Source organism: Dysidea avara, chromosome 11, assembly GCF_963678975.1.
Source record: "Dysidea avara chromosome 11, odDysAvar1.4, whole genome shotgun sequence".
Classification (NCBI taxonomy): domain Eukaryota; kingdom Metazoa; phylum Porifera; class Demospongiae; order Dictyoceratida; family Dysideidae; genus Dysidea; species Dysidea avara.
This window is the reverse complement of record NC_089282.1, coordinates 26,798,773-26,824,583: the sequence shown is the minus strand read 5'-3', so window position 1 is coordinate 26,824,583 and position 25,811 is coordinate 26,798,773. Positions and strand designations below refer to the sequence as shown.

General features: G+C 39.5%; 3 protein-coding genes across 26 annotated transcripts in view; 2 read left to right on the top strand and 1 right to left on the bottom strand.

The window, feature by feature from the left end:
• Window positions 1-25,811, top strand: part of LOC136238916 (sodium/bile acid cotransporter 7-A-like) — a 51,003-nt gene that overhangs the window by 11,640 nt on the left and 13,552 nt on the right. For 3 of the 4 annotated variants that reach the window (XM_066029575.1, XM_066029574.1, XM_066029572.1), the window contains one exon: window positions 476-561. The exons of the other annotated variant lie outside the window; for it this stretch is intronic. The gene's annotated coding sequence lies outside the window, so the exon portion shown is untranslated. Of the gene's footprint in view, window positions 1-475; window positions 562-25,811 lie in introns of those variants that run through there. 4 annotated transcript variants of the gene reach the window in all.
• The window catches only part of LOC136238918 (uncharacterized), a 51,052-nt gene that overhangs the window by 24,001 nt on the left and 1,240 nt on the right, over window positions 1-25,811 (bottom strand). For 4 of the 21 annotated variants that reach the window (XM_066029602.1, XM_066029606.1, XM_066029598.1 and 1 more), the window contains 5 exons: window positions 21,090-21,395; window positions 20,995-21,024; window positions 11,600-11,637; window positions 11,229-11,552; window positions 10,769-11,182 (listed from right to left, as the gene is read on the bottom strand). In XM_066029602.1, the coding sequence (XP_065885674.1) occupies window positions 11,387-11,552; window positions 11,600-11,637; window positions 20,995-21,024; window positions 21,090-21,239 (384 nt within the window). In that variant the 5' untranslated portion in view covers window positions 21,240-21,395 and the 3' untranslated portion in view covers window positions 10,769-11,182; window positions 11,229-11,386. Of the gene's footprint in view, window positions 1-10,768; window positions 11,183-11,228; window positions 11,553-11,599; window positions 11,638-14,672; window positions 14,817-20,994; window positions 21,025-21,089; window positions 21,396-21,985; window positions 22,117-22,165; window positions 22,261-22,306; window positions 22,458-25,811 lie in introns of those variants that run through there. The other 17 variants (XM_066029614.1, XM_066029610.1, XM_066029615.1 and 14 more) reach the window with 14 other exon arrangements.
• On the top strand, window positions 5,124-8,097 carry LOC136239201 (protein NLRC5-like). The gene is made up of 4 exons (XM_066029928.1): window positions 5,124-5,184; window positions 5,237-5,491; window positions 5,585-5,641; window positions 5,691-8,097. Exons 1-4 carry the CDS (start codon window positions 5,124-5,126, stop codon window positions 7,967-7,969), a joined length of 2,652 nt encoding a protein of 883 aa, XP_065886000.1. The 3' UTR covers window positions 7,970-8,097.

Sequence of the window (25,811 nt, the reverse complement as noted above, 5' to 3'; positions counted from 1 at the left end):
CTTGTTGGAAGCATTTCGGGTCAATCTGAAGGCTTGTTTGGGCTTAGTTTTACCTCACCAGTACTACCTCATTGTTGTCAGGGGAAATTGAGGCTGGTTTTTGGGTGATGTTATTTTGTGGGCCACACCTACTCCTTTGTGGTCCCTATTATACAGTACTATCGTACTGTATGATTCAGTGAAAAATCATTGTTTAGTTTATAACACATAATATGTGACAAGTGTGATGAAATTGTATACACTATACAAACTGTATTCAATTAATTTCACCCAACCTAAAGTAAATCAAATTGTTAAAACGTGTATATCAGCAACTGTAATATATATATATTGTATTCTTCTTTCCTTGCCACACCCACTTGTGGGGTAATACTGCCCCATCTGTGGTAGTGTGTGTCCAAGGATTCACCTCACCTAACTTATGTAGTTTTACTCATGTTGTTAATATGATGGCTTTTCTCTCATTTCCTTGTAGTTTACATGAAACACTATCTCAATATCTAACATACACCAGCTGTTTGGTTCACAAGGAACACTAGAACTACTTACCCCTCAGTTCACCATCGCATGGTCAAGAATTATGACACCTGTCAAGCTGATAATGAGGTATTTTGTCTATAAAAGAATTCCAGTATTATCATATTTCAGGTATTACTGCAACTGGGCTACAACAGTGCAGAAGAAATTGACTCAAAAGTGTCAACACTCTAGTCTGGTGGAAGAGAACTTTGAAGAGGTATGTCTTCTTTACCTCACTATAGTGACCATGTCAAGTACGTCCCAAACATAGCTAAGGTGTACTTCATGACCTCATTAATAAGACCACCTCATTATAGTGACCATGTCAAGTAGGTCCCAAACATAGCTAAGGTGTACTTCATGACCTCATTAATAAGACCACCTCATTATAGTGACCATGTCAAGTAGGTCCCAAACATAACTAAGGTGTACTTCATGACCTCATTAATAAGACCACCTCATTATAGTGACCATGTCAAGTAGGTCCCAAACATAGCTAAGGTGTACTTCATGACCTCATTAATAAGACCACCTCATTATAGTGACCATGTCAAGTAGGTCCCAGACATAGCTAAGGTGTACTTCATGACCTCATTAATAAGACCACCTCATTATAGTGACCATGTCAAGTAGGTCCCAAACATAGCTAAGGTGTACTTCATGACCTCATTAATAAGACCACCTCATTGTAGTGTCCATGTCAAGTAGGTCCCAAACATAGCTAAGGTGTACTTCCTGACCTCATTAATAAGACCACCTCATGTCAATGGCTAGGTCCCAAACATAGGTAAGGTTTATGTCATGATCTTATTAACGAGACCAATTCATTATAGTGACCATGTCAAACTAATAAAAGCCGATCGTAGTGTATGGAGGGAAACTTTGGTGATTCAAGATGCTATTCTCAGGCTCTTGCCAAATTCGCAGAAGTTTTCCTCAAAAACAGGGACCTGGAGACCAGGTATTAACTGGAACCAGTTTTCCTAGCTGTATCAATAGGGGAAGCAAATGCCAACTAACCGTCAATGTCTCACATGACCAGTGAGAATCAGGTGTGACTTTAAGTGTCCACACCTTCCAGGCCCATAGCCAGGGGGGGTTCGGAAGAACCACCCTCTTGGGGAAAAGGTCCACAATTTCAGTAAAAAGGTCCACAATTTTAGCGAAAAGGTCCACAATTTTAGTATACAAGTCCAAATTTTCAGTAGCAAAAGTCCATTAGCTCCAGTTTAATAAACACCACTAATAGGAAGCTAAATTAAGTGCTCCGAGTAGCTGGCTCATTCAGTGCTTGTAATGCAATGCAAGATCGAGATACTCTAATAGAGCAGTCAACCACCCTAATAGAACAATCACTCTAATAAAACAATCACTCTAATAGATCAGTCAGAATTACGTTTTCTTCTAAAATCTGTATGTAATTACTTAATTTATTTACAAACCATATTTGTTGTCTAAACTAGAACTTTCATAATATAAAATTTTTGGTGGGCAAGCCCCTCCCATGCAGAGCCCATAAATAGCATCCATGCTTCAATGCACAATCCAACAGAGCGCTCAATCTTTCCCATTCTTATTCACTGTGACATTCCAATATATTATAGACACAGATGGTATAATCACAGGTGGTATAATTACAGTAGCAGTAGAGATATTTCCCAGATGTCATCTAAATAGCTGGTCTTGAGCCTACCTAAAAATTGTTAATTTTATTGACTGAAATTCCACTAATCTCAACCTTTTAGTGTCTATTTTCAAGAAATTTCCTGGGGGGGGGGGGGGCATGCCCCCAGACCCCCCTAGTTTCAACATGCTTCGCATGCTGATATAAAAAGAGCCTCAAAAAAGGTCCACTTTTTTTCTAAAAGAACCTACCCAAATAAAAGTCTGGCTACGGCCCTGCCTTCACACTACAGTATCCTGTGGTGTACTATTCTGGCTTCCCACAATTCCAACACTAACTCTAGCATGTACCTTATTGGTGTACTGGTGGCCCTATATATCACTACTAGGTAGACATGATCATTAAAATTTTAACAGTAGCAGCTAAAGTGTGTGCATATGAGTGACTGTATCAGAGTGTGTGGTGTGTGTAGGAGTCCATACATACCACAAGGTGTAGTTGGAATTTAACAACAGTCAGTAGAGGTCATGTATGGATGTTAAATATTTCTTTGCTCCTTATAGTGGTTATGGGCTCCTAGTGTAGTATATTGTGGTAGATCGTGTTGTAATGTGTTGTGTTTTCTCCTACAGTACTGGAGGAAATGATCAGACGAACAAGTCAATAAATTATCAACAACTTTTCTCCAGCAATTTTAATCATAACAAATTGTTTAATATATTACAACAGTTGATTTGTGATGACTACAGTCAATATTTTAGTCTATGTTGTGATGTATATTTGTCTGTGTGTGGGGTGGGGAAGGGGCAACAGTAGACAGGCACAGCAGTTGTGTGTCCAATGGAGGCTGCAGTGTGCACATCATTCAAGGACATGACTTGATGGAACACCAATCATAAACTGTCACTGGTGTTCACACCATTGCGACTAGACATCGGGGAAAAACCCCTCTGGAACATGTGATGTAACTGATAAAGGAATAATGTATCATAAAAAAGGATATACACGCAAAAAGAGTATGTCATGTGAGCTAGGTTAGGCCACTCCAATTGGTAATTATGTTTCTGGTCCACCGCCCGCATCCTTTTGGCAGAAAGTGAAATTTCAGAAATACATGGGGAATATGCCCGCATCAGGTTTTTGAAAAGGCTGGATTTCAGAAACAAATATTGGGCTGCTACAAACATGCTAAATCTAACTGCTTACGTGTCACTATATGTCTTTTATCAGTGAAAACCTGCAAGAAATGGGAATAGTGCATAGTACAGATCGATATACCAAGGCCGGAGGAGACGGTCCGGTTGGTCAGGCCTGAGCCGGACCAATAATCTGGAGTTGAACCAACTAGCTGACCAGCTCGAACTAGCTACATTACTCTCATGCAATCTTTGGACGATCACATCTACATGTAGCTACGTACATTTTACAGATGTTATTGAAAATGCATGACACGAGTAGTTACCTAGTTTCTCAGCCTAACTAAAGCACAGAACTACACGTATAGTACCTCCAATTACCTTACAGTACAGCATTGCATTCGTATCGTTTTGTACAGAAATGATTGTGGGTTCTACGAACAGTATCACGTGTGCTGACAGTTGGCATTTATCACGTGTAAGGCAGGTATCTTCTTTGATTCTAAACCAACACACTTATATCACAATTCAATCTTCATAAAATAATCATTAGCATTCCTTGGCTTGTCTCTCTTGGCTTCCTTTACTGGGCGAAGGGCTGGCAGTGACAAACCAGATGACTCATTCCTCGGCAAGAAGCTGCACACTCATACATTACATGGTGGCCATCTGGATGAGATGTTGAGTAGAAATCACTCCTCTTCAACTACCCACTCGTCCTGTCGAGATACCGAGCAAACTCTCAGTCTCACCCACATCGCGCCATTTTCGAATGCTGATTGGTCTCGTGACTGTCCACCAGTATATTTACGTGATGATCCGTTCACTTCATACAAACCAGTATAGTAGTATACAGCTGTGTAGCATTTTATTGTAGCTGTGTGAATTCACTGTATAGTAATTATATCCTAGCTAAAGGGGCCATGCTGCATGGGTTCCCTGTGAAATTTGGGGGGAAAGTTGCAATTTGCTAGCTAGTTTTACTTTAAAATTTAGCATCAATTTTAAATTTTAAGGCATTTTCAAACCTTTAAATTGCAAAAATTCTGCAGCTCCTGGGGGTTGCACCCCCAGACCCCCCTTGAACTTCTAATTGCTAGCTATAACTAAATGAACCATACAGCAAGCTTCATGCTGTGTCCTCTGCTGTAGCTATGTCAGGTCTACAATTATACATAGTATAGAAAGTCTGAAGAACAACAGATAGACCTGAGCATATTTATATAGCTAACTAGCAGTGAAATATCACTAAAATTGCATATCTGAGTGTCTAATTTTCAAAAATTTCCTGTGGGGGCATGCCCCCAGACCCCCCTAGAATGCTCGTGCTTCGCACTTCGCAGAGTGTGCTTCACACACTGTGCAACAGCTCCTCTCTCATTGGCATGTATACAGTAGCAATTTCAACATTATAGTCAATGGCCTGACCAACCCAATTTTCCCTCCTCCGGCCCTGTATACTCTAATAAAACAGTCAGAAAATCACAAAAATACTCTAATTGAGCAGTCACATCATTGTTGCTTTGTTGCTGAATTCCGCCCGCCCGCACCTAAAACCAAACTTCAGATGACCAGAAACATAAAAACAAATTGGAGTGGCCTTACATGAATTTTAAACAATCGTCTTCTAATTCTGTTGTAAGTTAGCAACGTCATCCTGATGGACTTACCTATCGCGCGCCCCTTACTATAATAACGGAGGTGACGTAGAAAATGAATCATTTCAATAATAAGAAGGGTGTGGCTAGTTACCCATTATATTCATTGATCACGAAAGCCGTCAACTCTTTGTAGTTGTGAACTACCATCTACCTGCAGCTGTACTGTGTTTTAGTACAATTACAATGGGTAATATTAATTCTTCTACTTCTCAAGGACTGCACCAGTTTAAAAATGTTAACAAAGGTATTAGAACATGAAATTATGATTAAAAAATTATGTGAAAATTGATTAACAGTGTCCACCACTCCAACACTGCTGGAGCTCCAGCGACATGTCACACCACAATATGCTGCAGACTGGAGGGAGGTAGGAGTAGAACTGGGTCTGACTGATGCTAAACTGAGAGCCATCAGAAAGGACAACCCACAGAGTGTCAAGGACTGTTGTAATGAAATGTTCTCAGAGTGGTTGAGGGTGGACACGACTGCTTCATGGGAGAAATTGTTCACTGCCATTGAGTCACCAGCATTGTCTGGTGATCCAGTTAGAGGTAACTATATAGTTTGTACATGTATTGTGTGTTGTTACAATATGTACAGTAACTATTGCTAGTAGCTAGTTATGACATGTTTTGTTTGGTTAGGTCAAGTGAAGCCCAAACTCAACACGGACAAGTTGACTATCACTGATCCAGTCAAAGGTGAAGTGTACTGTAGTGTACTCCACATTAGCTGTTGTTTATCCTGTAGAAGTCTCCATCCTATCCCAGAGGGTGGCCATGATTAATTCACATGTACAAGACAGTGTTGATGAAGACACATGGCCACCAGATCAACCGAAGGATTATACACCACTAGTTCTCATCCAGCATCAAGAGCAGCGTACTAAAGAACAAGATAAGGAAATGGCCAAGCTAACCCAAACAGGTGACATTGACTCAATAGCTAGTGGTCAGTTAGCTCCCAAACACCATCGTAAGCTAGACAGCCACGAGACATTACAACATGTCCTCAATACCAGCACTGTAACTAAACAAGTTACAGAAATCCTAACCCCATTGGAGGAGAGTGATGGGAAAAGATTTGTACTAATCGAAGGTGCACCTGGCATAGGCAAATCTGTTTTATTGAAACACATTGCATGTCAATGGGGAAAGACACTATTTTTAACATTGTTTAAAATAGTGTTGCTGGTTTGTCTGCGTGATCCCAACATTTGGCAGGTCACATCAATCAGTGATCTTCTTTGTCTTTTCTGTGAAGGAGACAGCAAAGCTAAGGAAATTTCAACAGCTTGTAGTGATTATCTTTTTGCAAATGGTGGGAAAGACATCACATTTCTTTTTGACGGTTACGATGAATTTCCAGCAGAACTACAAAAAAGTAGTCTAATTGCTAAAATTTTAAATCGTAAATTGTTACCCCTTTGTGGTATAGTAGTGTCATCTCGTCCACATGCCTCAGTGAGTCTTCGTGAACGAGCATCTCTCAAGGTAGACATCTTGGGCTTTGCTGAACTAGAGAGAGAACAGTTTATAAAACAGGCACTCAAGAAACAGCCACACAAAACCAAACAGCTCACCCAATATCTTCAGCATCATGTCACCATCAATAGCCTGTGTTTTGTTCCATTTAACATGGTTGTCCTTTTGTTCTTACATAAAAATGGTTTTCCCCTCCCTAGCAATTCCACAGAATTATACAAATATTTCATCTGTCTCACCATCTGCCGACATCTTGCCAAGTCTGGTCATCCTCTACCCGACACCATCACTGATCTCACAACCCTGCCGGAGCCCTACAAGAAGATAGTTAAGCAACTAGCCAAACTCTCACTTGAGGCACTTAACAATAACAAACTGGTATTTACGTCTGAACACATTCGAGCAGCTTGTCCAGACATGGTAGATACCCCTGGGGGGACTAATGGCTTTGGGCTATTACAAGCTGTACAACATTTTAGCCTTACAGGGAAAACAACGACATTTAACTTCCTCCACCTCACTATTCAGGAATACCTAGCGGCTAACTATATTATAACTGACCTTCGACAAGACGAAGAGTTTCGTCTCCTTCGCGAACAATTCTGGAGCGATCTTCACGCGAACATGTTCTTCATTTACGTCACACTCACGAAGGGACAACGATATTCTTTTAAACAATTCCTGTCTGGTGGAGACGATAAGATCGCCATTTCCAGCAAATTCCTTAACAATCAGTTAAAATGTCTTCGCCTGTATCGATGCTTCAAGGAGGCTGGAGATGACAGGATGTGTAAATCCATCGAAGAGGCAGAAATCTTCAATAACAGAGAAATCAATCTTGGCGGCACTAGCCTATCAGCTACTGATCTCGAGTGTGTGTCACTCTTCCTCACCTCCTCTTCCCACAAGCAGTGGGCGAAGCTCGACTTGTGGGTCTGCTATATCCAAGATCGCGGCCTTCACACCATCCACAAGTACCTCAAGAACTGTGACGTCATCATCAACAACTTGTGGTTGAACAATAATGGCCTCACCAGCTCATCCTCCTCCTTCATCAGTGACATTGTCCTCAGCTGCAAAGTAGAACTGTTGGGGATTAGTGGTAACCACATAATTGGGGAGAGTGAAGAGCTCTACACCATGTTGACCCATCCCTCCTCTATGCTAACAAGACTGTACATGAGCAATACCTCATTATCCTCCATTGCAGCAAGAACACTATTCCCTGTAGTGAAGGATACTAACAAGTTGAAGGTGCTCTACATTAGCAACAACGCCATTACTGATGATGTGGCTGAGGACATTGCTACATCGTTAGCTACCAACAAGTCACTAGTGAAGCTGTGGATGAGGGGCAACCCCATTAGTGGGGAAGCCATGACAAGGATACTACAAGCCCTGAGGGGCAATAATACAATACAAGAGCTATATGTTCCCAGTTACCCTCCAGCAATTAAGGACATGATTAGATCAATAGAAGAAGAAATCAACACAAAGAGAAGAAGTCAAGGAATACAAGAGAAGCTAACAGTTGAGTTCATCTAACACTTTCAGTAGTTCAGTTTAGTTCATGTTGTTGTACTATTTTACAACTATTATCCCGCCACATACGTGTTGTTATTTTATTGTAAAAGTTGATAAGAATTGTTTTATTTAACACCAAACCAAGTTGATTGTCATTTCAAACATTTCCTAAAATGATGATGGCGGGCGGTTATTATTCATTATGGCTGAAAACCTTGAGCAAGACACTTCAACAAACTCACTAATACAATAATGAAAATTTTGCAGATTTACAAATCCATGAGGTGGAAATAGCCATAATGAAAATTTTGTGTCACTTCCATTAAAGGATGTGGGCAGAAATGGGAATGTGTGGACTTGTTAGAATATGTTAACCACCTCAACCAGACTAGCTTCCCTCATGACAGTTGCTCAGAGATGGAGTAGAGCAGAATGGAGCCGGCTGCTGCAGTTTAGCAACACTACACCAACTCTGGCCATAGCTAAACTGGTCAGTTGGCTACAGTTAGGAGGTCAGCCATTTTAATACTACTAGCATCACTTTCATGTAGTAACTCCGAATATTACGAATTTACAAGAAAATCCTACAATTTAGCAATTTTTTTTTAGTTTTAAAGTTTTTCTATACAGGAAGTCCGTATATTTATAGTATGCGAGAATATACTAACAATTTATTCTAAACCCCCTAAAACAGTTTTTCTTTAATACCAGGGGCGTAGCCAGGGGGGGTTCAAAGGGTTCGGACGAACCCCCTTTTCAGAGTTAAGTTTTTTAAATCGTGATACTGGTTAACTAGAACTGAATTAACTTACACAAATCCACTGAAATGGGTAGCTACAGGTCTTCAGGCAGAGGAATTCAAGTACCTCTACTCGCTATTGCGAATGAATTTATAAGAATACACATGTTTAGACGTGTACACGTGTAGGGCAGAACCCCCCTTTTGGAAATCCTGCCTACGCCCCTGAATACTCTCCACCTCTGAGTTTACACAACACAATTTATCACTCACTTTATGGCTGCTCCAGCTGCAGGTTAACAACAAGACCAACCAACAACATAATATCCTACCTAATACACTAACTAGCTAACAGGTCAGTAAACTAACTAACTATTAAGCTACACTAACTAACTAGATAACAAACTAGTTGTTGTGTATTCAACTAGTAAGACACCACCAGCTATGCCGGGGACTAGCTAATAGACCTAGTCTATAAATCAACTTCTAGCTAGCTAGCCAGTAACAGGTTCTTTCGATAAAAGTTCACAAAATTCATACAAAAATAGACTCAGTTTATGGCCTTTTATTTAGCAAAAGCTTTGTATTCTATTTTTAGCGCTATTTTTATTTTTTTATTATTTTTATTTATTGTTAATCAGCAGGACCCTCCAGGGGTATAATGCTGATGTGCAATTACATGTGTACAATTTCCATTAGTTACTTAACTATATAAGTATGTACAATTACGACAAGTTACTTAATTATATACATATGTACAATTACAATAATAAACTATAAAAATATATACAACTACGATAAGTTACTTAACTATATACATAGAAGGGGCTAATTTTTGCTTAAATTCTTCAACACAGTCAGTCTCAATAATCTCATCATCTAATCTATTCCATTCTGGTACAGTTCTTGGGAGGAAGGAATATTTATATACATCAATTCTTGGTTGGTAAGGTACTAGTTTAAAGTTGTGTGAGTGTCGGGTCCGTAATACAGTAGATTTAAATGGGAGATAACAGTTCGGTATAATTAATAAATCATGTAGTACTTTATATAGTAAAACTAGTCTAGCTGATTTGCGACGTTCTTGTAGTCTATAGCTGTCCCACCAGAGCCTACGTCTACAGCTGCCAAATTTGGAGCCAGAAAAGCAGCCCATACTATTAAATGATAATTCCAAAAGGTTTGTAAAAGCTTTACTAACTTAGTCCAAGTCTTAAGCCTTGTTACTGACTATAGCCACACTACAACGAGCTACTCTAACAACTTCAACTTGCTCTCAACTTTTCATTTCCTAGCAACGAATAAGCAGCTGGAAACTATCCCGCCTTTTCAGAGTAAGCGCTACTTGCGCTTAATTTGTTTAACACGATTCAAGGAGTTGCTGTATTCAAGTTCACTCCAAACTTGGCTATTCGCCATACTTTGCCCGAGGGCATGTGTTGTGTTATTTACCGCCACAAGGCTCCTTCATAGACATCACGTAGCTTACGGAGATGCGTGCAGGAAGAAAAAAGTCCCATTCAATGTAACTACTTATTGAAGACCAAGCATTAGGTGAACGTTTTCAGAGTGTTTTACTATTTTGGAAGTGAGCTACTACCTGTTCTCAATTGTACTGAATAATAGAAGCCATATATTCACTGATAAACAGTGTCCTCATTAGAGAGGTACATCCTACAACTATGTCATATTACAACCTCATGATCCAAGATGTGTGTACCACATGGGACTAGTTTTCCCATCAACCATCAAATTATGGAACCAACTCCCTGATGATGTAATTAATTCCTCTACCCCTAATGAGTTTTGTAATAACTTAAGTAACTTTTATGATCACACCTGTGCGTTATAATCTTTTGATTGCTGCACAGTAATAAATATAATATAATACTGCCAACAGGATGAAACACTTAACACCTCATCTTCACACTACTGTAGAGGGTATGTGACTGTAGTCACGATTATCAAACTTGTCCACATTTCAGAGGGTGTTCCTATACAAGGTGAATGTAGGACTTCACTGAACAAAATAGAATAGTTCCTATATTAGTTAATGGGGAAGCCCCAACATGATGATGTAATCAACTTAAATACTACATTCGATAAAATGAAATAAACAATTGACAAGACCATATATGGGGGTAGCACTAATTTCACAATGCCTGTTGTGACTTTTCATAATACACTAGAGCCCTAACCACTGTACCAAGCTGGTACCCTGAATGAATATGGCTAAACCCAAACCATAGCCTCACCTTTGGACTACTAAAATCATGAGAAATGGTTCCTTAGATAGTAGAGGACACTAATACACCCTCTACTATCTATGGAACCGATTGTGGTATACTATATCTATACATGTGTAGGGCACCCACGGGAATGAAGAGTTGTGAAATTAGTGATGGTGTGTGTAACATGTCATCCTGTAGTATGGTCTCTGTGTGTACTGGTTGTTTAGTGGAGGACACTGAAGGTTCTTACGCAACTCCTCCAACCTGTGAGGGGATGAGATGAGACTAGTCTAGGATGTGGTGACACTACCTTGTGATTTGCTCCTGTATCATAGACACCAGTGACTAGTTTAGCTATTGACATGAATATCCCAGAGTTGATGTCAGTGGGACCAGTAACAAGTCTCTACACCAACAGGACCAAGACCTAATCGAACACATCACTGAGTGTAAAGGGTCTTTGTAGTGTTATCTCGCATTGATGTCGCGTGTCAGTACAGCCTCAACAATGTCCTGTACATTATCCATGACCTTCACTGGTATCTCATTCTTGATGTAGTCTATGGTGTCCTCCATGTCAACACATTGGATCAGGGGATCTTGAAGTAGTGTTAGCATTATTATAGCAGTCTCTGTGTGTGGATGGTGAGTGTTAGCTGTATGAGGATAACTGTGTCTCACTTTAAATATTGCCTCAATGACTTCCAGAAATAGCAGGTCTATAGAAGAGCAATCACACAGTGACTTTACATGTACATTAGGTGTACAATAGACTAATACATGTTATAAGTAGTTTGGTACATCCTTGATTGTCAGCAGTAAAATCTGACTGTTCTATTAGAGTATTTTGTACAAGTGTATGTTCTATTACAGTAGTGAGCTAAGCAAAGCAAAAATGTGATCGGATCTACAAAAAGCGGTTTCATAACCTTCCAAAATCCCATGTTTGACTAATCCAAACTCCTCACGCTGTTAACCTATCAGTTTCATATTATCCACTAAACTGTGTCCACCTATTCCTGGGCTCCTAAACAACACCTAACTCAGGTGGATGAACTACTCTAAGGGAGAAGCAGTCTATGCAGCTGTATTAATATGAACTGGGGAAGTAGTCTACCCAGCTGTATAGGGACCTGGTGTTAACTGGTGAAGTAGTCTACCCAGCTGTATTAATGGGAACCTGGTGTAAACTGGTGAAGTAGTCTACCCAGCTGTATTAATGGTGACCTGGTGTTAACTGGTGAAGTACGTAGTCTACCCTGCTGTATTAACGGGGACCTGGTGTTAACTGGTGAAGTAGTCTACCCAGCTGTATTAATGGTGACCTGGTGTTAACTGGTGAAGTAGTCTACCCAGCTGTATTAATGGTGACCTGGCGTTAACTGGTGAAGTAGTATACCCAGCTGTATTAATGGTGACCTGGTATTAACTGGTGAAGTAGTCTACCCAGCTGTATTAATGGGAACCTGGTGTTAACTGGTGAAGTACGTAGTCTACCCAGCTGTATTAATGGGAACCTGGTGTTAACTGGGGAAGTAGTCTACCCAGCTGTATTGATGGGGACCTGCCCACACTTCACCTGTGAGACATACATGTACTCCTTTACGGTACTAATCCTGTCCTGGGACAATTTGCCAACACTGACTCATAGCACACAATATTTCACTGGGTAAGTGTGACAATGTAATAGGGCTTTATTTGGAAGACAGTGGTGTCTGTGTCTGTGTCTGTGTGTGTGTGTGTGTGTGTGTGTGTGTGTGTGTTGTAAGACACATGGTAGTGTGTCATGTGGAGCCAGTATGCCACTCCAGTGGTTGTTGATAGGACACAATTTTCATCCGTGCTGCTTTTATGAAATGAGACAATTTTTGATTGGAAATGCTCTTCACCTTCAGTAGTCCATGTACCAAGTTTGAGTATAATTGCCACAGGCATTCAAGAGTTACAAAAACCTTCACAGATCATTTTCTCTCTTTCCTTTTGCACACTTAAAGGCCAATCTTGGTAACAAGTTACAAGATAAACAGTTGTGGAGTTATTACCAATCAATCAACACTAATATGTTGTCAGGTGTACAGGGTAAATCTGCTAATGAAAATTGCTATGTAGGTAGTAGGTTAACTATCAAACCTCAAACCCTTTTTTGGTTTGGAAGAAATCGAGCTAAACACCATGAAGATGAAGTGCAATATGTGACGATCATATGATTAAGGCATGCTAAAAAATGAGTACCGTATAACTGGTTATTTTTGAACAGAAATTTTCGTAGGAACAGCAAAATATGAATTTTGAAGGTTTTAATTTTGAAGAACGTACAGTGGAACCTCAGTTATCCGGACCCCACTTATCCGTATTCTCAGTTAACCAAACTATGGAAATGACTGCTCTATTAGAGTAGTGACTGTTCTATTAGGGTAGTTGAAAATAACGATAATTCAATTTTTTTTCCTTATGCTATTTTAAGGTTATTTATACACAGTTTCAGAGATACGGAATTTTCAGACTTATGGACCACCTCTGGTCCCAAGGGGTTCAGATAACTGAGGTTCCACTGTATAATGAAAAAACTAACTACATGCAGGGTGAAATCAAAGGCAGTGTGCAAGAAACGGCTGCTAACATCAATCATTGATGGGGAACTGATCGGCAGGTAGTGGAGGTTTAGTGGTGATCCTGAGTGGTTTGTTAAGTGGTACAGTAGCCTCAGCTAGTGGTGATGTTGTCTGGTCACTATCATCATTTGGTGGACTATTGATGTTGTTACGTAGCTTGACATGCTCTGAATCAAAGAGTTGTGATCATTAAAAGGGCCTCTAGTGAGATAGCCAACTTGGTGAAGCATAAACAAGATGGTCCCTTTCAATACAATACCACACTTCAATAAACCTAAGACATTAATGTCAACTGATACTAATAAGGAGAATTAATATACACACCCACATCTACAAAGGTGGGTCCCATCATAAACATACAATTCCAAACTTTTCTACCAATCAAAATCCTACGAACTAAATATCAAATCATAGAAAAGACACCCCATACTGGATTGGATACTTCTAACTGAACAACACCTAATCCATCCACACTTCGTGCCCCTTATATTGTACACAAGTAGTTGGAGTAGATTTTGTTAACACATGTTTTGCTCACTTGTGAGTAGTAATTGAATGAGGCCCATACAAAATAATGAACTCCTCTACACATTTCTTATAGTGGAACTATCAAATAGTTGTCATATGAGATCACGTTTGTGTTGTGGTCCATTAGTGGAAATCTCAGTTTACACAAGAAATATGTTTGATTTACCTACTAACTGATTAGGTGATTGCATCATACAATACCATCAATGTGAATAAATTACAACAAACAATTTAACAAACATCTTTTCAATAATAGTCACTAAAAGTATTGTATGTTAAAATGTCTTAAATTAAGGACATTCAAAAACGGTGAAACATTTCTTGTAACAAAAGTTTATGGGACAAACTTTGAAACCAACTATTTTATGCAGAGGAAGTAATATTTTATACAAAACTGATTCTAGTATTCATTCTTCTAGTAAATAGCAATGGAATGAACTTGAGTTTCTATGAGTGAATATTGGTAGCTTCCGTTGCCAGGTGCATAGTTGTCTTAACGTTTCACTGTGGTGTAGCTTCACACGAAGCCAACTCACCACATTCTGTTGCTTAAAAAAAAACAGAACAGTTACTGCTCCTTCATCTGTGCCAAGTATGTGTAAGTATACACTTACACTGCCATGATAAACATTGCCATTCACACCTCATCCACTTGATAATTCAGCATTAGCTTATCCTACATCAGGTTATAATAGCTTAAGAAATAAAACACAGTTGTGTTCTTTAAATTGAGTAGCTATCCTTTCTTTCACTATCACCTAGTCAGAGATTACCCTACACTAACCTACCAGAGCAACATACTAACCACAAACAGTCATAGTAGTTAACTGTTAAACTAGGCAACGACCAACAACAAAACAACTTTATGGATGATAACAAGACACTACCATCTGATGACAAGGCTCTGTATGTTTTAAAACATTCTGCAACTTTGAGAGAATTGTGTTATTCTACCAATATCAAGTCTGTAAAAATTTTTTGATGTATTACAAAGACTGTATACCATTCATAATACACTTTTTATGTACATTTGCAATCCATGTATAACATATATATTATCCATGATCCTGACCACATCACTACTTACAACACTACCACCAACATAACACCTCACACATTATCACGACTACAATATAACAACTTCATCATGAAGGACAACCAGAAAATGTACACAACCATCACTATGACAACCTGACAACTTTTAATAGCATATACATCACTTCTAGGACATTAGGTGTTAATTAAATTACATCGAAATGTTAACATCATTACTACCTGATACAAGTTTAGGAAAAATGAGGAATTTTAAGTTCGATTAGGGATCATAGAACAAAAATTAGGGAAACAAGGGAGGTTGCCTACACCTGCAGATATACTAATGAACGTTTAATCCCAAATTCGGTCTATATCGCAAGACCAAGACTGAATTAGGGATTAAATGTTAACTAGTATATCTGCAGGTGTAGGTGACCTCCCTTGTTTCCCTACTTTTTTTTTCTATGATTCCTAATCGAACTTAAAATTCCTCATTTTTTAAACTTGTTTGTTTACCTTTTTTGTAACATTATTATGACTGGTGAACCCACGCATACTGCATCAAAAGAAAGGCTGGCACCAGAATTAATGTTTTTGTCAGAACGCGTGCCCCAGCTATCAAATACTGCTTTGAAAGTGTAGTGGCTGTTAAGCTTGGCTTTCAGCTATGCTCAGCCCATTATACAGCGCTACAGACGAAAAACAGTAGAAGAAGTGTCTCTGCAACAATCCAGTCCCGTTACAAAAATTCAGTCCTGGTACAGGCATGGAATTAGTCATTTTTGTATGTTAGCAGGTCTGTAACCTGCTCTATTGTGTACAACAGGCCTGTGTAGCATTTTATACAGGCCTGTACTATAAACTGGTAACAAGCCTGTGAAATAGTCAAAATCTGTGGCAGGCCTGTAAAGATTCATTCATTTTGAGGTGTGGATGTAAAGCTGCTACATTTTGAATCCCACAATGAAAAGTTTACTTGTTAGCAAGATTATAAATACAAAATGAAACCTTTAATATATAATAGGAAGATGGAGAGGAAGAGGAGGTTGGTCATGCGTCATCAAACATCTCATGTGATCTCAAAGAAAAGTTCAACCCATTCAACCCCAACACCTCAGTATGAGCCATATCCACAATGACGTTTTATGATATCACGAGAATAAAAATGGCCGCGATAGTTGGGAGACTGCCATACAGGCCCCCATGGAGATAAATTTTCGATCGCTCATATTTCAGCTTGGCATGGAGATATTATATAGTTATACAATGGCCACGAGCGCCCTGCCTGATATAAACGCACGAGCCTGAGGGCCTGAAGGCAAGTGCGCCCATACAGGCAGAGCACCCACAAAGGCCAGGCCTCTAACATCGATTGTGGGCAACCAAGCCAGACGCTGCGATGACGTTCCCCCCGCAGCACCGCAGCCACCTGAGATATTGAAAGCCAGTACGCCATGGGTTACATCACTAACCTGTATTTGCTGTTCGACTCTCATCATGTAGTGCTCAGCATGCCAGCGTGCCATATAGACCTAGCACCAGACCAATCACCATAGTGATTCTCTCGAGCGAAAAAAAGCAGCCAAATAGACGGTTTAAGTAAACAAAACCTAACTACTAAACGATACTAGTCTAATTCTTACTATTTACACTGGCTAAACTCGAATCTGGTGGCATGACAAAACTGGTTCCCACAATCGAACATAAAGGTTAGTATTATTTAGAATATATTTATTAGAGGTGTACCGATATACCGATACGTATCATATCGGTGGCCGATATAGACATTTCTACTATATCGGTTGGAGCCGATATTGCTGCTAAAAACCAATACGATACACCGATATACAACTGAACTATCTTTAGGACTGTCCAATGATCAAGCCACATTATAAACCCTATTATTTAGCTAACAAGGGCAGGAAACAGTAGTTATCTTCCTTGTCTAAAAAGCAGCACGCTACGCGAAGCCATCTAAGTGCATGGATAATTAACTGTTTTGTTGTCACAAAGCTTACCAATCATACAACAAACACTCATAGTGGTGGGCCTGGGGAAACAGCAAAAAGATGAACCAAGAGCACAGCATAAAACAACCAGCCATCTCTACAAGCCATTAAAATGTGGAGTAATCCGGACTAATCTTGGCAGAGGCATGTATTAAAATATTTGTGGGTGCCTTACAGTCTGAGCTGTCAATAGAGGCCACACCACCATGGGTAACCAAGCATAGCCAATAATCTTAAGACTGTCTTCAGTAGTTTCTTCTTCAGTAGCTAAAATGAAGTTAAATATGACATATGTGGTTCCTCAAATATAAATAGCTACACTTAGTTATATCGGTATATCGTATCGGTATCGTATCGGTTTCAAAATGATTAATCCATATCGTATCGGTATCGGATCGGTTTAGTTTTCTATATCGGTACACCTCTAATATTTATTTGTTTTATTGAGTCATTGTCGAAGTGGACTACAGTTTAATCTGGGCTAAGATGGCACCAGACTAGTAAGGTGTATAAGTACGTTTATATATGTAGACTAGAGTTGTGGCCACCCGCGTTGGCTTTTTCAATCGCCATTGGCTGCTTGAAAACATTATACGTATTGGTGACGTTATAGCCCACAATCGACCTTTACATGTCAGGCTATAAAAGAATTCGAGTGATCTATGAAGTGTCTTTCCACCTATTAGGTGAGGTGTCGCAGTGGTCTTCGCCACCGGCACTTGTGGTATGCTGCACAAAACCGCAGCCAGTGCAATATCTGTATATTGCACTGCGGTCAGTGCATTATAACTTATAATGCACTCGTTGTGGTCTACAAAACCGCAACCAGTGCGTTATAAGTTATAATGCACTCGCTGCGGTCTGTAGCAGTGCAATATACAAATTATGGCACTGGTGGTGCCTTTGAACTACCCACGCAGAGTGGTACATTGACCATTAACCAACAGGTATGGTTATAAAGTAACAAAAGCTATTGAAAACGTACACTATTTAGAAAAAAATTTGAAACACGACAAAACTCGTTTATCGTAATGTCTTATATAAAACTTGACTGCATCTTTTGTTTAGAACTCGATATCTTCTTTCCTGGCTGAAATATGAGCAATCAAAAATTTTTCTCCATAGGCGCTTGTATAACAGTCCCCCAACTATCGCGGCCATTTTTATTCTCGTGATGTCATAAAACGTCATTGTGGATAAGGCTCATTGATATAAAGTATTCTAATGCACGAATTAGTATCAATAAATTATGGCTCCCAGCGCCCTTCGTTCAGCCACGAAGCATGTTATGTGGCTACAGCCATTATTAAATTTTTTTTTAGCATTAACATCATTGCAGCTATTTTTTGGCCGCCACCTTTGATTTCACAACTTTTTTCACCCAGGATTTTTAAGGCCGCACTATTTTTTCACAGCTTGGCTGTTTTTGTGTGATTTCACTTCTTTTTGTACTTTATAAGGCCCAAAAGCCACCTATGGCTGACTTTGAGGTTTGTTTTTACTCACATTTTTTCTTTTCTATGTAGATACTATGATGATTATTTAAGACAGACTTTATACATGTATTTCATTGCATGACTTAATTCAATATTTGAAAATATTATTGTAATACTCTAATAGAGTGCACATTTTTTGAGGACTTCCAATAGAACATACATAGAATGTTCTAGAACAATCTAGAACTTCTATTGGTAGATCTATGTATATGTTAAAGCATAGCCGCGAGTGCTATCTGAAAAATAAAGTACGAGGCATACGGCCGAGATGCTAATAAAGCATGAGGCGAAGCCGAGTGCTTTATTAGCATCTCGGCCACGCACCTCGTACTTTATTTTTCAGATAGCACTCGCGGCTATGCTTTAAATGCTTTATGGAACTTTCTAGTCGTGTGGCTTCACGATGCACTAGGACTCGTAATTAACACACGTTGCACGAACTATTAGCAGCCTGAATGTTAGTTTAACAAAGTAACGCCTATCTACACACCAATTTTCAAGTTACTTCTATACTTGGTTTACCCTGTAGCCGTGATGGAAGTTTGATATTTTTTTATGTGAATAAATGCTCATAACTCCTTGAATATTCCTCAGATTCACAACAAACTTGGTACATGAATCCACTGTTACACGTTCTTCATTTGTGCCAAAGATCGAGGCAAATGAGTTACACGTTTGCATTTTATAGCAATTTTTGCAAAGTGTGCAAAAAGAAAAAAATCGAAGCCCCTGTACTGCATAAGAAAAAAACAAAGAAATTAAAATGAAACTTTGAACGCCCATATCTCGTAAATGGCTATTGCAATTTTAATCAAATTTTCTGTGTGGTGTACCCTACCTGAGCGACAGCTATAATGCAAAAATGATGTGCTTTGGACAAGGGGCCATGGAGCTATGCACGCATGAAAAAGCTGTTTTCTTTCTTCCTGTCAATATACTCATGGTGTGGTCGTCGGCTTTCTTGGCCGCACGACATATGGTAGTGTGTCGTGATAAATAATCTCTATGGTGGAGGAACTTGCTAAGTGAGCTAAGCAATACAGTAACCAGTAGCAACAGTGATCACCATAGCAACACATTACATGTATGTTCCAGGGCTGTTGTACAATGTTTTTTTCAGGATACCTCGGTCCTTGACTGTGACAGGCCTGTAAATTGAAATTACATACCTGCCACAATACTATTACCAATCCTGCAGCAATCCTGCTAGACAGGCCTGCCCCAGGAATGGTACAACAGTATAATCTTGAATACAGTACTGTGACAGGCTAGTGACATTATAACATTGACAGGCTTGCAGAAGGCTGATAACAGGCAATAATTTTTATAAGGGTCACCACGAAAACATGATGATTCGTGTTCCCTCAATTATCAATTACTGCCTCGAAAGTGCAGCGGCCATTACACTTCGCTTTCAGCTATGTTCAGCCCGTTACACAGCGTTACAAACGAAGAACAAGTGTAAGAGTCGTTTCTGCAATCAATCCAGTCACCATGGAAAATACGGACGATTCCCGTTTACAAACGTACTATAGGGAAGCCATGCATTGAGCTACTGTGAATCGATACCTTGGGTTGTCAGCAAAATGAAATGGGACACAAAGGAGGACAAAAGTAAGTTCATGATGTGTGCATTGTACGTACTGCGGTATGCCAAAATGCATGTCTCTGGACAAAGCGATGTCGAACAGTGAAAAAATCAAGCCCATAGCCTTAGCTGTTATAGAGTTATGCTTGCCTGAAGGCAGGCAGGCAGGCAGGCAGGCAGGCAGGCAGGCAGGCAGGCAGGCAGGCAGGCAGGCAGGCAGGCAGGCAGGCAGGCAGGCAGGCAGGCAGGCAGGCAGGCAGGCAGGCAGGCAGGCAGGCAGGCAGGCAGGCAGGCAGGCAGGCAGGCAGGCAGGCAGGCAGGCAGGCAGGCAGGCAGGCAGGCAGGCAGGCAGGCAGGCAGGCAGGCAGGCAGGCAGGCAGGCAGGCAGGCAGGCAGGCAGGCAGGCAGGCAGGCAGGCAGGCAGGCAGGCAGGCAGGCAGTCAGTAGAAAATTCCATTGAATAAATATTGTTTATATTGCGTAATAATTCATTGGAAGCCTTTAGGATCGTACTGAAGGCATTTTTGGGCTTGGTTATACCTAACCAATACTGCCAAGGTGCCAGGATGGAGTTGTGAAGCTGGTTTTTGGGTGATTTTTTTTTGGCTAGGAAAACCCAAATCTCCATGATCCCTAATATACAGTACTACCGTACTGTATGATACAGGTTGTCATTGTGGGTCACCAATGGAATAGTAACTAAAGTATTGTATAATAAAATGTCTTAAATTAAGGACAACATGTCATAATCAAATTACACATTCAAATACTAGAGGAGTACTAGTGTGTACTGTATAATAATTTTTACCTTTTGTTGTTTCACTTTATTCCTTTTACCCTACAAGTAACAACAACAATAATAATAATAATATTAATAGTGATAATGTACACAACATTTTGTACTTTGGATTTCAAATGAGCTGGCAAGAGAACGTTTAGCTTTCTCCAACTTCGTCCCTGACTGTTTGTCCTTGGGATGGTGTCCTTGTCATTTTGGTTGTGACTATGTGAGGACTGGAACTTCTCAAAATGTCTCTTCAACAAGGACAACATCAACACTTGTTGTCACTCCATCAGCTCCAACTTCTTGGACTAGCACAAAATAATTCCACTGATGACATCATAAGGGGTGGGGCTCACTCTGCAGTACATCACTTAGACCAGACACTACTTCTTCAACTTTAGACTGGACCACCTCCAGTGATGACCCTGTGGATTATGATACTTCATAATGAACACATCACTTGTTGATATTGTATACTCCATCAGTGTGTAGTAGAGGATAGTGTAGTGTGTGTTCCTTTATGTACACAATAGTATTCATGTGTGTGTAGTATGTGTGTTCATGTTATGATAGAATAGTCTGTCATTGTAAAATCACTATAAATTTGGTAGTATTAACAGTTTGTAATATATATACTGAGGAGAGTATCCTACTGTCATATACTCCTGTAGAAGGGTGTATTGTGAAGTTACGATGTAACAACAATGTCTCCTAAGTGTCACGAGTGTGGTACAACGCTAACAATTATTGCACTTTTATGGATGCATGATGTCACAAACAGTCATATTCACAATGGTCTAGTAAGAAATGTCTACATCTGAAGGTATAAAGGACACACTTGTAGTTCGGTTAGAAATGTTGAGAGTTTGAGTTAGTTTGGTCATGTGTACATCATAAATTATAAAAGAGAAATGAACAAACTTGGCCCAAACCTCCATGATCCTTAATATACAGTACTGTATGATATACTGAGGAGAGTAGAAGGACATATCATGAAGTTATGGTGTAGCACTACCTTTTCTGGCCAAAAATATCGCCTGCAAAAACCAGCTTCACAATACCTTCGTGGTGCCTTGGCAGTATTGGTTAGGTACAGCCAAGCTCAAAAGTGCCTTCAGTATGACCCTAAATGCTTCCGATAGGTAGCTACAAAACATTTAAGGAATTTCTACTGACTGACTAATTGCCTGCTCACCTGTTTGATTACTTCACACAAGCATAACTCGATATCAGCTAAGGCTATGGGCTTGATTTTTTCACTGTTTGCCGTTGCTTCAGCCTGACAGGTACCTTTTGGCATACCACAATACGTACAATGCACATATTATGGACTTACCTTTGTCCTCATTTCTATCCCATTTCTTTTTACTGACAGCCCAAGGTGTCGATTGGCAGTACCTCAATGGCTTCCCTACATTTGTAAATGAGAATAGTCACTTCTCATACTGTTCTTCATTTTGTAATGTTGTGAAACAAGCTGAACATCGCTAAACGGTATGCACAGGTTTACCAGTCATAATAATGTTACAATAAGTAAACAACAAGTATAAGGAAAAATTAAGGGGATCATAGTAGAGAAACAAGGGAGGTAGCCTAAACCTGCAGATATACTAGTGGACATTTAATCCCTAATTCAGTCATGGGTATAGGCTGAAGTAGGGATTAAATGTCCACTATATTATATACTAGCATTGGTAGCTGACCTACATACAGGACCACCTCCACATTAAACATTTTAATGCCAGGAAGTGGGACCAAGCATTAAACACCAGCACTGCTCATGTAGCTATGTACAGTACATGGTGATGTCACATTTTTTAACAGTACGAGGTTACCTTAGCCATCCTGCTGGAATTAATGATGCAAAACACTAAAGTTTATTGTTTGTGGTTTTGACAGGAATGTAGTTCAATTATTCAGTGCGTCTTCCCTACCAGTGACTTCAACGTGCTGTGAAGAACAAATAAAACCTTGGCTGCTTACGTGCAGGACAACTAATGTAACAATAATTAATATATTGGGAACCAAGCATAAATATTAGTGTCCTACATGATCCTTATGTAGTACATATAGTGAAATAATGAGCATGCAAGGCTAATTAGTTAAACTGCATGTGAGCTAAGGCAATTGTATATACAGTATACCCTACATTACAGGTGGTGTACACATGGTACAGTTTCAGTTTCTACATGATGTTTACCTTACTGACTGTCACAAAGAGAAATTAACTTCAGCATAATTTAAAGCCAACACAATCTTACCATACAAAAACCAGTTTAAAACACCTGCAGTGTAATTGACCATTAAGGTAATGTATGATCCTTTAGAGTGAAAGCATGTAAGCAGGATTATAGTGAAACAGTTGTGCCAGGTCAGATGCAGTTCCTCAGTGTAAACTACGGTATCTACATGGTTCCAGTATTAACATTTATCAGATGCACAGTAGTAATCATGCAAGCTGCCTATTTACTACAGCAGTAATGAGGTAAATCTGAACAAACAGTTTTGTATGCCAGTGCACACCTATGTGCTTAAAACAAAGATGTAGATATTCTGGATACTGGTGAAAGCTTTTACCTACTCTAATACAACACACTGGACCAACACACAGATGGACAAATATGTTGGCAATTTGCCTGCCCTATCCCAAAAGTGCTATAAGAGTCCCTATGATGTGAGGCAGTTAAGTGCCAGTGCTGAAAAACTGAGCATAAGAGTTTGTAGATGAAGACTTGCATGAAACAGATAGAGCAAAAAGGTGCATCAAAAAGGTCCCAAAAGTGAAAAAAAAAGTTATGACCTAGACGGGGTTATAATAACTTGGGGTTAAGGGAGGTGCACAGATCACCACAGTTGTTTATCTGTGGTTTTGACAGGAATGTAACTCAACTTTTCAGTGATCCTTCCCTACACCAGCCCTACAAAGAGTGAACAAAAGCACGTATTGATTTGCTACAACAACACTCAAGTTGTCAGATGAGGGGCATTTAATTTTGCTAAAGTCCCACATCGATATGTGCTTTGCATGCCAAGATACAATGAGCTAAAAGTCGTGTTTTAAAAAGGTGTACACAAAAAGGTACTGAGTAGAAAGAAAAAAAATCTGCCAACACGTGGATTCGAACCCACGACCTCTAAACACACTAGTCAGGTGTTCTACCACTTGAATGGTATGTGCTGTGGTTTTCAAAGGAATGTTGCTCGAGTTTTGTCTACATCTTGGCCTTCTACGTGCTGTAGATAGCGAATGGAAGCATGCGTGAACTCGTGATAACAATCTTAAGAGTAGCCGGATGATGAGTGCTTCATTATCAGCATAGATTGTGCCGATTCACACCAAGTTTGGCGAGTAAGCGGCGTGATGGACGGACGGCTTTTTATATATAGATAGATAGAATGATCACTAATCGGACTTAAAACTCCTAGTAATTTTTGGTTTATTTCTTTGTAAATAATTATGACTGCTATACTGCTTCAAAAGAAACAATGGTGACAAGCTTCTGAACACACCCCCCAACTATCAATTACTGCCACAAAGTGAAGTAGTTATTACAACACATTACACAACATTATAAATGAATGGGAAGCGTCTCTGCCATCAATCAAGTCACTAACAGTAGAAAATTCACTTACCTTTTCAATTGAGTTATGTTTGTCTGAAGGAATCAGTCTGCTGGTCCAGGGTTTAAGCCCAGTAAGTTTTGCATTTTTGTCTTTTCCTTTTTTCAAAGTTTTATACCAGAAGACTAATTATTTGTGAAGAATGGCAACTACTTTACTTGTAATCATAACAATCAATCATACTTATGATAATAATTTCTGGACCAATATGGAAAGAGAGGAGAGATTAATGAGAAGAGAACGTGACAAGCTAAGAATGGCCCAACAATCAAAGACAAACAAAATTCAGTACAAACTAAACAATTAGCTACTGTATGACATTTTATTCTATAATGGCGGTTTATATAAATTGGCTAGGTGCAGAGTGTGAGAGAGTTAGGTGTACTGCAATGACCATGGGAAGTCACACTTCAATGAAGAAGGGAAAGATGTGTAATATTTGTATGGGGGAGTATCATATTCAACAAAAACACTCAGTAGTGTGTAGAATAAATGTTTGACTTTATCAAGACCAGTCAACAGTTCTCTATCACCAGTAGAGATGTAACTAGGTGTTATTATTTGATCAAAATTGAACTTGATTTTGTGCAGATCAAGATAGCTATATAGCTACTGTAGGTCCCTCATACAAACATTACGAATTATTGATCAGAGCTAGCTATATGATTTTTGGTGATATTTCAGCAAAGATCACACCATCCAAGGGGTCAAAGTTACCCAATTCAAGTGTTAGCTACTGATCCTATAACTGGCTAACATATTAATGTGCTTACCAAGTCTTCTAGATCAGGTTTGCCCCACAATGCTTTTAGTATCTAGTGGAGTCTACCGAATGAGTGACGGTGTCGTACTGGCTCTGCTACTGCTGCTGGCTACTAGCCCTTACGTACCCTCCCTACTTATAAATGTGATTCAAGAAGTAACCTATATGAAGAATCTGCACTTGGTGAAGAAGAAACCAAAGCTGAACCCGACCCTGACCCTATTTGCCTATTAAGCATAATGATGTCTTTCACGGTCTCAGGCCTACTCCAACTTGCCTCGAACTCACTTACCTTCATATAACCAGTGGGCTCGATGCTTGAATGAAAGAATGACTGACAGAAAGAAATAATTATTTTGGAACTGGGAAATTAACAACTTTGCATACGTAAATCATCGCATCAATTTAGTGATTCTTGTTAGCAAGCAAGGAATTATGGAAAAGGATAGAGATTTGA

Bases quoted from the DNA above. Each gene is read 5' to 3' on its own strand.
- LOC136239201 (XM_066029928.1), top strand. From the start codon at position 5,124: ATGGGTAATATTAATTCTTCTACTTCTCAAGGACTGCACCAGTTTAAA. The intron at 5,185-5,236 runs GTATTAGAACAT...ATTGATTAACAG, and splicing joins GTTTAAAAATGTTAACAAAG to TGTCCACCACTCCAACACTG. The intron at 5,642-5,690 runs GTGAAGTGTACT...TTTATCCTGTAG, and splicing joins TATCACTGATCCAGTCAAAG to AAGTCTCCATCCTATCCCAG.